Source organism: Heptranchias perlo, chromosome 23 (assembly GCF_035084215.1).
Source record: "Heptranchias perlo isolate sHepPer1 chromosome 23, sHepPer1.hap1, whole genome shotgun sequence".
In the NCBI taxonomy this organism is placed as follows: domain Eukaryota; kingdom Metazoa; phylum Chordata; class Chondrichthyes; order Hexanchiformes; family Hexanchidae; genus Heptranchias; species Heptranchias perlo.
This window is the reverse complement of record NC_090347.1, coordinates 27291892-27306238: the sequence shown is the minus strand read 5'-3', so window position 1 is coordinate 27306238 and position 14347 is coordinate 27291892. Positions and strand designations below refer to the sequence as shown.

The following is a 14347-nucleotide window of genomic DNA, read 5'->3' as shown; positions in this document are numbered from 1 at the left end:
CTGAAGAGAATCATGATTTTCTTTTAAAATGGACCTGCAATCACAATCAATCTTCTTGGCAATGACCCATATTCACTGTGGGTGACATGGTAGTACAGAATTCATCAAGTGTGAAATCCAAACTTCAAGTCAAGAGATTATAACTGATTTAAATTTACATTTGCCAACACCCCCCCAACCCCCATTTATATCTAGTACTGAATCTCCTGCTTTGAAAGGCAAGTCCCTTGCATCAGGTCTAGATTGAATTCAGTCCTGATGACCAATCTGAGAAATGAGGAAGCCTGAATTTACAATAAAGTTTCAGCTGCCAGGTATAACTTAAAACCCAGAATCAGCAAACAGAAAGACTAAATGGAATTCTGTAGTACATTACTGCCAGAGTGGAAGCTGGAAAGGCTTTTCAAACAGGCTGAAGCAAGAAACTAACCACATGTCAGTGAAGGGAATGAACTTGGGGACCTGGAAACTAAACTCAGACACTCAGGCTCCTAAAACCACAAGATATAATTCAAGGATCAAAAATAAAAATCAGCATTCCTGATTGCAGTCATGCAATCTGTGCTAACCACAAACCAGCCAGACTGCAGTGTATTGGAGGAAAGGTGTGGTTACAGCCACATTTTTAAAAAGTAGTTTTCACAGATAAGTTTTCTTGTTGTTTAATTAGTGTTTTTTTTAAATAAAGCTCAGCCTGGCATGGTTACAATCCTGATCTTTAAAAAGGAACAATGTTTATACAGAAAATCAGCCATGCAATGCATTTATCTTCATTCACAAGAATGAAATAAACTAGCTTAGCTCATTACTTCAGTTAAAAAGGAAAACCTGTCAACCCTCATTTCCACAATGGATCAATTCTGTTAAAGTTGCCCATCTAGTTAAAAAGAACTTTGCTTTTGTTTTTGAAAAAAAGCAGCCACTTGACAGATAATGTTTAAACTCACCTACCAAACAAGCAGTACCACAGTTGCCACCTGTTGGTTTTTGACTGGACAATCCAGTTTATGAGTGGACTGACTGGAAATATATACCTCATAGTAGGTGTGTGTTTTTAAAATATTTACCATTGTGTTTTGAAATGGTGGCATTAAGACTTTCAATTAGTTTCTGTTAAGAGCAAAGAAACATTTAACCTCCAGCTTTACCTCCATCTTACATGGGACTTAGCAAAAGGTGGCAATAACCACACTGGGTTAAAAGGAGAGCGAAGAGAAGGAAAGATAGGAGACAGTCATTGAATATTCTGCATTGTCCAATCAGCAAACAAGCCAATATTACCAGGCTGTTTTTTAAAAAAAAGTTCAATCAGTGCTATCTTGAAAAATATTTACATTAGACAGAAAAGTAGAACAAAATATTTTTCCTGGTCCTGGCAGAACTTCTACTGCAGTCAATAAAGCAACTCAAACAATGCTCCAATGAGAATTATTTTGTCTTATCCCAAAGAGTTTGTAATTGAGGATTAACAGTTATTTTATAGCTCTTCTGTTAGTCACATGGGTAATTTACATGGCAACCCATCAAGGGCACTACAAATGGCCTCAAATCCTCTCAGCTAGAGAATGGGTGGAAAGTCAGGCTTCCTATTCCAGATCCCCATCAATCCCCTGCTGAAAATGGTGCGTGGCAAGAATATAATCAGACACAGGTGTGCCACCCTCAACCGAGCAGCCTACAGACACGGGGTCTACACAGAAGAATGATCATTTAGACAAGGCACACGACTGCCAGTCACTGTGGAACAATACCCTAGCTCAAGGCACTGCTTACAGTAGAGAAGTGACAAGGGGAATAAAACTTCCGAAATGGATCCCCTCTATTAAGAAATAATGGCATCTCCCCAAACCCAAAGTTTACTATTCTGTCCATAAACTGATCTCACACACTAAACAATTGCTCTTTCCACTGTTGCAAAATTTATCTCCTTTGCAAATACATTTCCACCCATTTATCCCAACAGTAATTATTCCTCAGAAGTTTCTCAGTAATTATGTTAAGAAAGTCTTCCCAATCTGATGAAAACAGTCAATTATTCCTGTTAAATTAGTGAAGGCACCTCAAAGAGTTACAGCAATATTAAAAAGGAAAGAAAAACAGATAAAAATGGCCACTCAGCTCATCTACCAAGTCAATGCAATAGAAAGTTAATAGTATGCATGCAACCCAAAATGGTACATCAAAGCTTTTTTTTTAGGGTTACTCATGTATTTTGATAAATCAGGAAATTTTAATGAATACAAACACAACCAATACATATGGGGGCTTGACAGGGTCGACAGAGGTTGTTTCCCCTGGCTGGTGAGTCTAGAACTAGGGGGCATTGTCTCAGGATAAGGGGTCGGCCATTTTTGACTGAGATGAGGAGGAATTTCTTCACTGAGGGTTGTGGATCTTTGACATTCTCTACTCCAGAGGGCTGTGGATGCTGAGTCATTGAGTATATTCAAGACTGAGATAGATAGATTTTTGGACTCTAGGAAATCAAGGGGTATGTGGATCAGGCAGGAAAATGGACTTGAGGCCAAAGATCAGCCATGATCTTACTGAATGGCACAGCAGGCTCAAGGGGCCATATGGCCTACTCCTATTTCTTTTGTTCTTACGTAATGAATTACCACCAACCACACAGGCCTGATGCATTGTATATACATTTCTGCTCAGAGGAGATGGCAATATTCCAAGCAATGACTATTGGACTTTGAGAAAAAGCAGCAAGAAAGGTTTCTCCCTTCACAATTGGAACATAGTCTCTGTTCACCACCATCTCCCTCAGGAAGAGAATAGGAGGAAGACTAATCCCCATTCAGCCCCTTCCAGCTTAAAAAAAGGTAACAGTCAATGGAGCCCAAGTCACTTTCTACAAAAAAAAACTTTTCACCCTACATTAAGTATTTGAAACTTACATAAATCAAACCAGAGTAGTATCTATCCTTCAAATTATGCAAGACTGAAGCCTCATTCAAGCAGGTTAACTCAGCCATGTCTTCCTCCTTCGAGAACTTGGGTGGGTTCATCTTCTGAATGTCATCCTTGTTGACTAGAGCCTTCTTGCCATTCTCCATCAGCTCTACAACAACCTCATCACCTCGCTCCTCTCGGACGCTAGCAGCCTCAAAGCCATGGCGTTCTGATGGCACCCATACCAGTTTCTTTGCTGTCCAGTCAGCCTGAGTAGCAGGGTTGTAAACCAGAGCCCTGTCCACAAAAAGATACCTCTCCGGATCTTCTTGGACACTCCGCTGCGCCATCGGGATTCAAAAAAGGTGGCCAAACTTTACCTGCAATAATTAGAAGGAACACATTAACGTATACAGTTAACAGCCACAAATTCTACAGTAATATTGGTTTCTTATAGTCCTAAAGCCTGGAGGGTTGTTTGAAAAACAAAAAAGGGTATGTTTAAGAACCACAACTGCCCTCATTTCATGGTGTGATTTGTTAAAAAAAATGTAAGAAAAATTTTGTCTGAGACTTTGATACAACTATCTACTTTGGATCAGAAAACAAAAATAAGATTTTGACCTTGTACACCAAACTACCAGGCTTAAGGATATTGCAAAGAAAACATTATTCTGACAGTTTAGCTAATAAATTGTTCTATAAATTGCATTTATGCAACTGCACAAATACTTAGCATTAGAATTCAAGTGGAAAGTAAAGATTGCATGAATCAAAGATGGGAAAATCCTAAAAGCCCTTTTGGTATGGACCAATGGAGTGACGTACTCATTGAATTACATTAGAATTTACAGCACAGAAACAAGCCATTCGGTCCAAATGGTCTATGCCGATCTTTATGCTCCACACGCGCCTCCTCCCACTCTACTTCATCTAAATTATCAGCATATCCTTCTATTCCTTTCTCCCTCATACACAAATCTAGCTTCCCCTTAAATGCATCTATGCTATTCGCCTCAACTACTCCATTTGGTAGCAAGTTCCATATTCTAACCACTCTTGGTTTTAAGATGGTAACTTGGAAGTTCGTTGACTTCTTATTTTGAAAAACGAAATGCCAATACAAGGACAAGGAAATGTTGTAGACAAAGCAAAAATGCTGCATTTCAGTTCCTTTGTATTACAAAAATTCTGGTACAGATATTACCAAATGGTTGAGTCATGCACTTCTAGGTTAGGTTTAGAAGAATGCAGAATTCTTAAGTATTACCATGACAAATCACTACTCTAGGAGAAGCAGTCACATATCAGGCTCAAATTTTTAAATCCAAAGACTGCATTCCTCCGCTTCCCAATAATGTAGCTATAATTGTTTCAAGAAAATTTATACAAAACTAACAGTGCATTGACAAGACAAAATAGTCACCTCCCCACCCATAGTCAAAAGCCTATCAATTGGCAATGTCACTGTCCAGCCTCACGAACACCTACATGAGCAACGAATCATAGGACTGCTGACCAAGAACCTACTCCACCATGAGCCATCATATTCAGGACAAGAGGAGCCAGTAGAGTTCAGTTACTGGCAAATATTTTCAGGTGATTAATACCTTTTCAAACATCATGGGACAGCATTTAGCAACAGTGTGGGAAGTGGCTAGATGGACATAAATTTAGATGACATGTATTAATTCAACACAGAAATTGATGCAGTTCAATGGGAGAATAAAGGATAGTTAGTTCAAATCAATGGTGTCAGACTTTGAACCATCTTGCTATCATGGCTTACAAAAAGCTAAACATTTCTGCTGTTGAAACCTATTTAGGTGAGTGCAAATCGATTTCACAAGATTTGTTGACCACTAGATGTTTCCAGCATGCTTTGTAAGTACTTCAGACTAACTAGCCCTAGAAGCAGGAGACATCTGCATTGTATTGATTTTTGAGAGTCATTTTCTCAACAAAAAATATAAATGCCACTTTGTTGCACAAAATAAAGTATCCCCCCCACCATTCCCTTCAAACTGTGCACCCACCACCTGTAGGCAAGTGACCCATTCTCCATAATTCTGCCAATGTCATTTAAGATTGTTCAAGAGGAGGCTGCTATGGCTTTCCCTTAGAATTCCTTTCTCCAATACACTGCTTCCATCTTATCTGGTACAGTTTTCTCTAAATTTTAATCTGGATACGTGACAATAAAGCAAGATAAATTTTAAATCTCATTTGAAATGGTTCGACTGAAGCAAGAACCTCAAATACACATGTAGATTTCAGGTCTGCTTCATACCGATAACTTGATTACTTCGTTAATTTAAAAGATATGTCGAAATTAAATGGAGCATTGGACCGAAACAAGTAAATCCAAAAGCTCCAATACATATTTACAAACTCTTCTTACTGTTGGATCAGTGCCAAGTCTGGCAAGTCCTGTGGCTCCAAAACAAACTTTAATAAAGCCAAATAAAATACTAGTTGTGAAGTGTGCAAACACCCCCATTTTTTGTGTTGAGTGCACAAATTGATATCAATCATCAAAGAAATAGGTGCTACATCCTACAAACATTGCAACAATGTAGAACTACTCCCTTCGTGGTCACAGTAATCAAGGAGTTCTAGCTACAATTTATTTAGCTAATTTCCAGGGTTCCATACTTGGAATGCTGCAGATTAAGGGCACAAAGTGAATTTTCCACTTAGGTACAAGTACATTTTACATCCAAGATCCTGAACTATACTGCACATTAACTAATACAAGTTTATTAAACAGACCAACACTCCTATGTATGTACTCATACACAGACCAATAATTAAACAGATTTTTAGGAACAAATAATGAGGTTTCCCAGTGCCCAAATTATGCACAGTGAGATGAATATGCAAGGATCTAAAATTAAGATTTTGTATACAGCTTTTTCTCTATCCAAACTAGAGATCCAGATACAAAATATGCAGTTTCTGTACTTTAATGCTGTCCATGTTAGAAATAGCTACACATTTATTTATACCCTTGGATGAAAAGTAAATAATTTTTCATGGGTTAGATTTGAAAAGTAATTTATCCCGATTTTCCTACCTCAAATCCATAATGCAAAAATAATCCATTTCCTTAAAATCCCTTAATGGAGCTAGTATTTAATATTCTGACAAGACAGAATACTGCTCAATCACACGTTTGCACTGAAGTTACGGTGCATTCACACTAAGTTTAGCATCAACATGGAGTTAAAACTTGACATTACAGTTGTAGTCTAAATGCACCCATAGCGATGTCTGAACTAATCATGTTCTCCTACCCTTGTTTTGTACATTTCCCCTCATTATTTTGAAAACCTCCTTCCCTCGCTCCCCAGGTGAGAATAGATTCTCTACTTCTTTGTGGTGAAAAATATTGAAAGCTGGATTAATCATTGTTGCTGCTGTCTGAATCCTCTGCACTGTTTTCTTTGCACGAGTGATCATAACTGCATACTATTAATTTTATGTCTGCAAAATTTCCATGGACCTGTACTCCATCAATCTATTTGAAAACCCCAACCCTTCACTAACACTTTCAATATTTCATCAACTACTACATCTAAAAATAATCTTCAATGCACCTTAAAATAATCTACCTTAATTAGATTTACTGTTTTTAATACCTACTACTTTTCTCAATAGCAAATTCCATTGAGAATTGTCTTCTCAGTTGCTCATTTTTGGTATGGCCACTTATTTCTACTGGTATGTATCGCAATGAATGCAGTAGAAGTTAGACTATAAAACTAGGCTGCATTTTTAGCAGGATGATGAATCTGTTTGTTCTTTAAAGCTGTTCTTCTCCCCCTACTCATTACCTACTGGTAATATAAAGTCACAAAAAAATTAAGCCAAAACTATCTCACTGTGATATTCCTAGCTGAGGAAAAAAAATTGTGACCAAGGAAAAAAGGTAATTTCATTCAATCACAGGATAATTTTTTTAGTCACAAGTTTTATGACCTACTTCACGATCATATCATCAAGGGTCCAAACTATCAATGCAGGCATGTACAGAACATATACCTTCATTTGAGTATTACTGTACAAACTTGTTAGTTATCTTGCTAATTGCAAGTATAATCCAGCATCTCATCTCAGATTAAAAAAGGTAGTAAACAATAATTTACATCCAAAGAGATTGAAATGTGGCATATTCTTTCTCCCTCCTCCTCCTCCTCCCAAAGAGCTGAAAAAACTAAGTGACAATCTTCATCCCTTCTCAATTCATCGACATCTTGGTCCGTAACAGTTATTCAAAATTCATTTCGTGTCATTATCGCAGCAAAAAAACAAATGCTGGAATGTTATATTTCAACCCTTCCTGGCTATCTGATCACATGTCTTGGGCCATTTATCAGTCTAGATTTGCCTCATTGCCCCAAGCTAATGCTGTTTAGTGACAAGGTGGCAACAGCAGTTTTTTTTTAAAAAATGATCAATTTGCCACTACAAACATCATCTTTCCCCACACCAAAAAATGTAAATTCCATTTTACGCTATTTCAATCGTTTGGGTAGGTTAGTACTACTCAATGCCTACATTAACAGAATGATCCACCCACCTCAATTTAGCATTTCCGACAAGTCCTAAATGGTTCCTAGGTTCACTTCAAAAATGTGTGCACACTCCACAATATGCTTGCACCCATGTAGGCAGTGAAGTAATCAATTCTGCCTACAAGCCTCTTTTCAGAGATTTAAGACAGGAGCATTACTTTAGTTTTTCAAACTTAGAAGCATCAATAGAGCACCCCATCCCCACACTGCCCCAGCTCAGCTGTCAAGACATCCTATGTCGATTATTCAATTAGCTCCCCATCCTGTATCAGCTTCTCCCCAATCATTTGGCCCTACCTCAGCTATTTATTGCTATCCAAGACAGGAATGTTATGGGTAATTTGTTAAAAAATGTTTATTTTGTGAACACTTCCTGAATTATAAATTCCCATGTCCATATTTATAATGAAAAGTGCTTATGTAAAAGTCAGGCTGTAAATACACCTACTTCAGGGGAGGTGCTGTACCAGCATCCCTGGTACGAAGGCGTAATGACAAGTTTACATAGGCAGTTTCCATTATAAATGTGGACATGTGAATTTATAACAGAAATAATGACTAAATTACATCTGCATGCATTGGAACTTAGGCAATCACCCTTCAAAGTTCAAAAATCTTCTATTTGAGCCATTTCATATGAGACTTGGCAACACTCACTATTCTGCACATCTTGTGCAAATCCACAACTCCCAAGTGACTATAATGAATTAGTACAATGGGAATGCCATATTTTAGCTTTTTGAAAACATCTCCAAGGAATTTTTCAATATTTACTTTGGACTTTTCAGAAGCAGCTAAAAATCAATTTAAGGAGGCAAAAGTTCAGTGGAAACCAGAGGGGAAAATGTCAGTTGACAAAACTGCACTTGGCGTCAGTATTCTGATAACTGGAGCATGTAAAAGGGCAATTGTATTTCACTCACTCAGGCTACTTAAACAGAATTATTTCAGAGCACAGCGAGCTTTTCTGTAAGGTGCAAGCAACATTCAGAAAGAGTTTTAATATTTTATAGGTTTTAAACAGCTATGAAAAACACAAAGTAAAACATAGGCTGGCCCAAGTCTGGTATCAGAAAACCTTACAAAAGTCAAATCCTGATCTTCATATAGCACTCTCTACCACATCCATGTCTGTACTATTGAACGAGGGCCAGTTCTTCCATTGGTGAAATGTTATGTGGGTTTGCTTTGTAGATCTGAACTATTAGTTACATATTAATAACCATTAGCAGCTTAACAAAAGTCACATTATGCCAATAGCCTATTCATAAAAGACAATAACAATGTCATCTTAATTTAAGAGGTTCTTTTATGCTAGGAGTCAATTAGGTTTTGACTAAATAGAATTGAGCTTTAAGAATTACTGTATGGCATCTGCAGCTGCCTTTGAGGGGGATCTAGTACAATTTACTACTGAAGTAAATCTAAGACCATTTTGATTATGAACAAGTGTTTAGCAGATAAAATCATGCTCATGTTTAGAAGAAATTGGTGGTACAAATCAATTATCTGCACTTTGAGATTACAGCTAGTTAGACAAAGAAAAGTTCATCCCTCTCAAAGATCACTGACTTTGCTTTGCCTCTAGAACCTGAATTACCTCTTTACATCAGTGTCCTGAACTGTATACAGTACTCAAGGTACAGCCTGATTGGAGTTTCAGCCTAACTTCCAGAAATTTAAATTCAAATGTTTTGGTAATACAACCCAGTATCCTGCTGGTTTTGCTCAATATCACCTCACACCACCACCTGCACGTTCCCCTCCAAATCACACACTATCCTGACTTGGAAATAGATTGTCATTCCTTCATAGTCACTGGGTCAAATCTCCCTAATTAACAGCACTCTGGAAGAACCTTCAAAAGGACTGCAGCGGTTTAAGGTGGCTCACCACCACCTTCTCAAAGGCAATTAGGGACGGGCAATAAATGCTAGCCTTGCCAATACCACACACATCCTATGAATGAACTATAAAAAAACATTGGGACATGGTGAGCAATGAGTTATTCAACACCACCCAAGTCTCTTTCAAAGTCCAGCTCAGCCAGTTCCATCTGACACGAGATAAATCTCTTATTTTTAACCCTGCATTAGTCAATGGTGACCTCCAAGATGTTTATGGTCAAGGAGTCAGTGATGCTGGTGCATTTAAGGTCAGGAGAGAAAGCTCAGCCATTTCCCTTGTTTGACATGATTACCTGGCATGTGGCATGAACAATACCTGCCTGATTTTTCATCTTTTATGTATTCCCCAGAAGCTCTTTGCAAAGACTCATCTTTCGAGTCCACAATTCTTCCCAGGTTGGTCTCATCTGCAAATTTAACTTCTTATTTCTCAGGATGTGGTTGATGTTGCATTTATTGCCCAACCCTATTTTCCCCAAGATTGTGGACCATCTCTGAACTGTTGCAGTCCTTGTGCTGATTTTGCTCCCATGATGGCATTAGGTAGGAAATTCCAGGGTAACAACCCAAAGATTAAGGAACAGCAATATACATCTAAGCCAGGATAGTGTGCGACTTGGTGGAAAACATGAAGGCAATGCTGTTCCCAGAAAATTGCTGCTTGTGCTTCTTGGTGGTAGAGGTTACAGGGGAGGGAGGTGCTGTTTAAGTAACCTTGGTGAGTTACTTGCAGTGCATCTCATGGACTGTATGTATTGTAGCCACTGTGCACCAATGATGAGGGGGAGGGGGGAGTGGATATTGAGTCAGGGTGCCAATCAATTGTACTGCTCTGACCCAGATGGTGTTCAGCTTAATGAGTATCTAGCCAGTGAGTAAGAATATTTCATTATACTTCTGATTTCAATCCTGTAAATGGTGAAGAGGTTTTGAGGAGTGAGGATATAAGCAACTCATTGCAGAACACCCAGCTTCTGCCCTACTCTTGTTGCCACATTGTTGCTCTGGCTAATTCAGTAAAGTTTTGGGTCAATGGTGACCTCCAAGATGTTTATGGTCAAGGACTCAGTTTTGCTGGTGCATTTAAGGTTAGGGGAAATAGCTGAGCTTTCTCTTGTTTGAGATGGTCATTACCTGGCATGAATGATACCTGCCACTATCAGCCAAAGTCTAGATGTTATCCAGGTCTTACTGCAAGCTTCATAGGATGCTTATCAGAATAATTGTGAATGAAGAGCCACACTCCTGACCTTATGATGGAGGGTAGGTCATCGATGAAGCAGTTTAAGTTGGTTGGGCCAAGGACACTTCCTTGGAACTGCTGGAGCTGCAATGATTGGCCTCTGACAACCACAGCCATCTTCCTTTGTGTCACACATGACTCCAGTGACTGGATGATTTTCCCTTTGACTTTAGTTTTGCTAGGGCTTCTTGGTGCCTTACTCAAGTAAATGCTTTGATGTCAAGGACATCTACTCTCACCTTTTGTGAAGTTGCAAGTTCAACAGCAGAATAGGAAGGGCACTAGCAGAAACCACTGGGGCACTTCACTCAATCCCATGCTCCAGTCTAACTCAATGACTACACTCTACTTCCTTCCCTTTAGCTAGCTACTAATCCACCTTATCTATAATGCCCACTGATCATAGTAAAGGAGTGACTCATTAAATACTTCATCTAATGATGTCTTGGTACAGCACTTTGTATAGCTGCCACTCATTAATCTGGGATGTCTCTTTCGAACAGTGAAGTTGAGGGCCCAAGTGTAGCCATGTTAACTTTCATTTGTGAGGCTATTTTCATACAGGTACACTTCTATTTTGCTATTGATTCCATTAGAGTTCCAACCATTTTGGTCAGTTTAATGGTTCTGTAGTAGTCAAGTACAGTTGCATCACCATTCTTGAATATTGGAACAAAATTTGCATGCTTCCAATCAGAACTTCCCTAATCTTCAATGACAAATCAGTGCTTCACAAGTCTCCCCCCTCATCTCACTTAAGAACTATCTAGAACCTTTGTTTCACTGTCAACGTCTCAAAGTACGCAAACAAAAACATTTGCGGACAATTGTTAGCGTCCTCCCGGATATGAAAAAAGAACTTAAAGTAGGATTTTACCTTCCATTCTATCTAGTTACTGTTATAGTATTGGAAGAATTTTTAGGCATTATGTTTCATTACATACATAGAATTAACAGCTTAGAAACAAGCCATTCAGCCCAACTAGTCTATGCCAGTGTTTATGCTCCACACACGCCGCCGCCTCCTCCCACCCTATCTCATATCTGCTGTTTTGTTTCCTTCCAGTTCCCTTCACATCTCTAGTCTCTTTATTGACCCACTTCTGTATAACTTTGTACTTGGTCCAATGGTTATGCTATCCCTTCAAATTCCTTTTCAACTTCTGTCATTTCAAAGCATTTTATTTTCTTTGTCTCTGTTGCATTTAGGCATGTACTATCTGCATACCCCATATGTTTTTGAAGGATGTCCATTAATGCAGTCCAGATGATGTTAGAGCTCGACTCCAATGCTGGAGTTTGATTAGGCAGCTGCATCATTTTCCAAGTCAGGTTGAAAAGTATAAAGACAAAAAAAGTCAGTTCAAGTATCTAGAGCCTTCAGCTATCAAACTTTTGTGCTGTCCATCTACAGTAACACTTTAAAACAAAGACATCCTGGAAATTGTTTTTCTCTGTTTGCAAAGTCAACTCTTAAGAGGTCTTTTCTATGCACTGGGAGCTTAATACAAATTCTAAAAACGATGGACACTGAAGTTAGCGTCATAGGACGCAAGATATTCATTTCACAGAAAAGGCCATAAAGTTAAACCCCACTGAATCCAAAGACCAGTGGAAATCAATCAAGTCATGGTTTTGTAAATTCCTATTTGGGCCACAAGGCTAGACATATCAGAGGGTCAACATGGGAAAACAATGGAAAGCATGGAAAAAAAGAGATATCTCCTACGTGTGAATGCACCTAATTCTGGTGTCACACAGAAAAGTAGTTGTCTTGGGTGTAGAGGGAGGGAAGAGAAGTTCAGTATTCAAAAATCTGTCTACACCTCTACAAAGAGGCAAGCTATAACTTTAAATAGATTTTTGAACACAAAAATACCATCAACTTATTTCCAACTTTATAATGACATGTCATTTAGTTTAATTGGATCATTAAGAATAATTTGGAGAACAGAATGGAAGGTGTAAATACTTGGTTAAATATGCAAGGAAAACTCTATTACACTTCACAATTTCCTGGCAACTGAAATCATACGTGCATTTTTATCCTCCACTGCCCCAGACCTTCAGAGTACGTGACCCAGACAGCAAGCAAACGCATCCATTAAACACTTACAGAAATAGCTCATGTACACTTATAATATTTAAAATTGCAATCAAACATTTGAACATAGCCTTTTATAAAACAGAAGGATGCCATCTATCACAGAGACAACACTGCAGACATACATCAAATATCCAAAACTCTGCTGGGAGCAATAAAATTCCTCCTTTTTAAAGCACAAACAAACAATTGATTAGTTACTTTGAACCATTTGTCTCATTGTCTGTGGGAGAGATTAGTTATACAGCTACCTAAAGTCAAAAAGGAATTAGGATTCAATACATTTGATGGAACGAGCCCCACTCAACAACTGTGAGTGAGCTTTAAAAAGCTAGATAGTCTCGTCATTCAGGCTAATACTGATTCATTTGTCAGGCTTATACTTCGTAATCACTATAAATAAGCCGCGTCCAGCAAGATGCTGCACTGTTTAAAAGTACAAAATGCTCAGAGCTCAAACATGCAAAGTCACAGGTAGCCTTATCTGGTGATATATGGCGGGAGGGCAGAAGAACCAACAAGATAGACAGATAGATATATTTGGACAATGACTTGTGAAGCACTATTCCCAGACTTGTGTCAAATGTAGCCCCGCAGTTGCATTCAATCACAGTTTGGTAGAGTTTAAACTGGGAAGAATGACTATCATATAACATACCTTCACAGCTGACGTCCTTGAATTTCAAAACGCACGGTTCAATATTTTAAAAAAAGTTAATGCTGTCACTGTGAATAACTCGACGCATGCACGAGTATTCCATGAGTACTGACCAGCTCCTACCCCACCCCAAAAACGTGGCTTACTTATGACTTGCTATAGTCACTACATATACTCTGCCCATAAGCAGACGCATTTTCCCCAGAATATCTTAATCTCTGCAAGTTTCTAGTTTAAAAATTACATACAGCACGTAAAATGTAAATCCGAATGAACGAGTTTAAAAATCCAGAAAAAAATACATATATACATAGATTTAAAAAAATCAGCATACCAGATGAATCTTGAAAATAATATAATTGTGACAAAATAGCCCAAGATACTTTCCAAATAAACACATTCAGTTGTACCTAAACTGTTAAAAACTCCGTTAGTTCGGTACAGTAAGTAATTCAATGACTTCACCCAAGCGGATTGAACCGAGACAAAATTTCTCAGATAACGGTAACAATGTTACACGTCTCAGTTGGAGGGACCATCCCAACGGGACAGTCGTGGAAATATAACCACCGCTCAAATACCTTACCTTCTGCTTAAAATAAAGTGTCTTTGCAACCAGCAGAAGGTTTCTTGAGATCTCTCCAGAACAATTTTATCTTCGATAGGGTCAAAACAATGCACTTTTCCCCCCTCCAAAGCAAGATTTTCCCCTTACTTTTAACGCACAAACTCACTTATGAAAGGAAGGAACGACAACTCCACCTCAACCTATTCAGATAGTGTGGCGCCCACCCTTCACATCACTGATTGGCGCCTCATTCATCAGCGCTGCTATTTTCCCAATCTCCAATTGGTAACATTTATTTGTCAATCATACGGGAATACTGGGAGCATCCGTTGAAAGTTAGCCACAAATTCCAATTGGCCCTTCGACCTGTTAATCATCTAATCTCCAGG

The 14347-nt window shown here is 38.5% G+C and overlaps 1 protein-coding gene across 4 annotated transcripts in view; it reads right to left on the bottom strand.

Moving 5' to 3' along the window:
* The window catches only part of LOC137341207 (myosin-10), a 133416-nt gene extending 119298 nt beyond the window's left edge, over positions 1–14118 (bottom strand). For all 4 annotated transcript variants that reach the window (XM_068004249.1, XM_068004250.1, XM_068004251.1 and 1 more), the window contains exons 1-2: positions 13977–14118; positions 2907–3281 (exon numbers count right to left, since the gene is read on the bottom strand). In XM_068004249.1, the coding sequence (XP_067860350.1) occupies positions 2907–3251 (345 nt within the window). In that variant the 5' untranslated portion in view covers positions 3252–3281; positions 13977–14118. The remainder of the gene's footprint in view (positions 1–2906; positions 3282–13976) is intronic.
* Between the last annotated feature and the right edge of the window lie 229 nt (positions 14119–14347).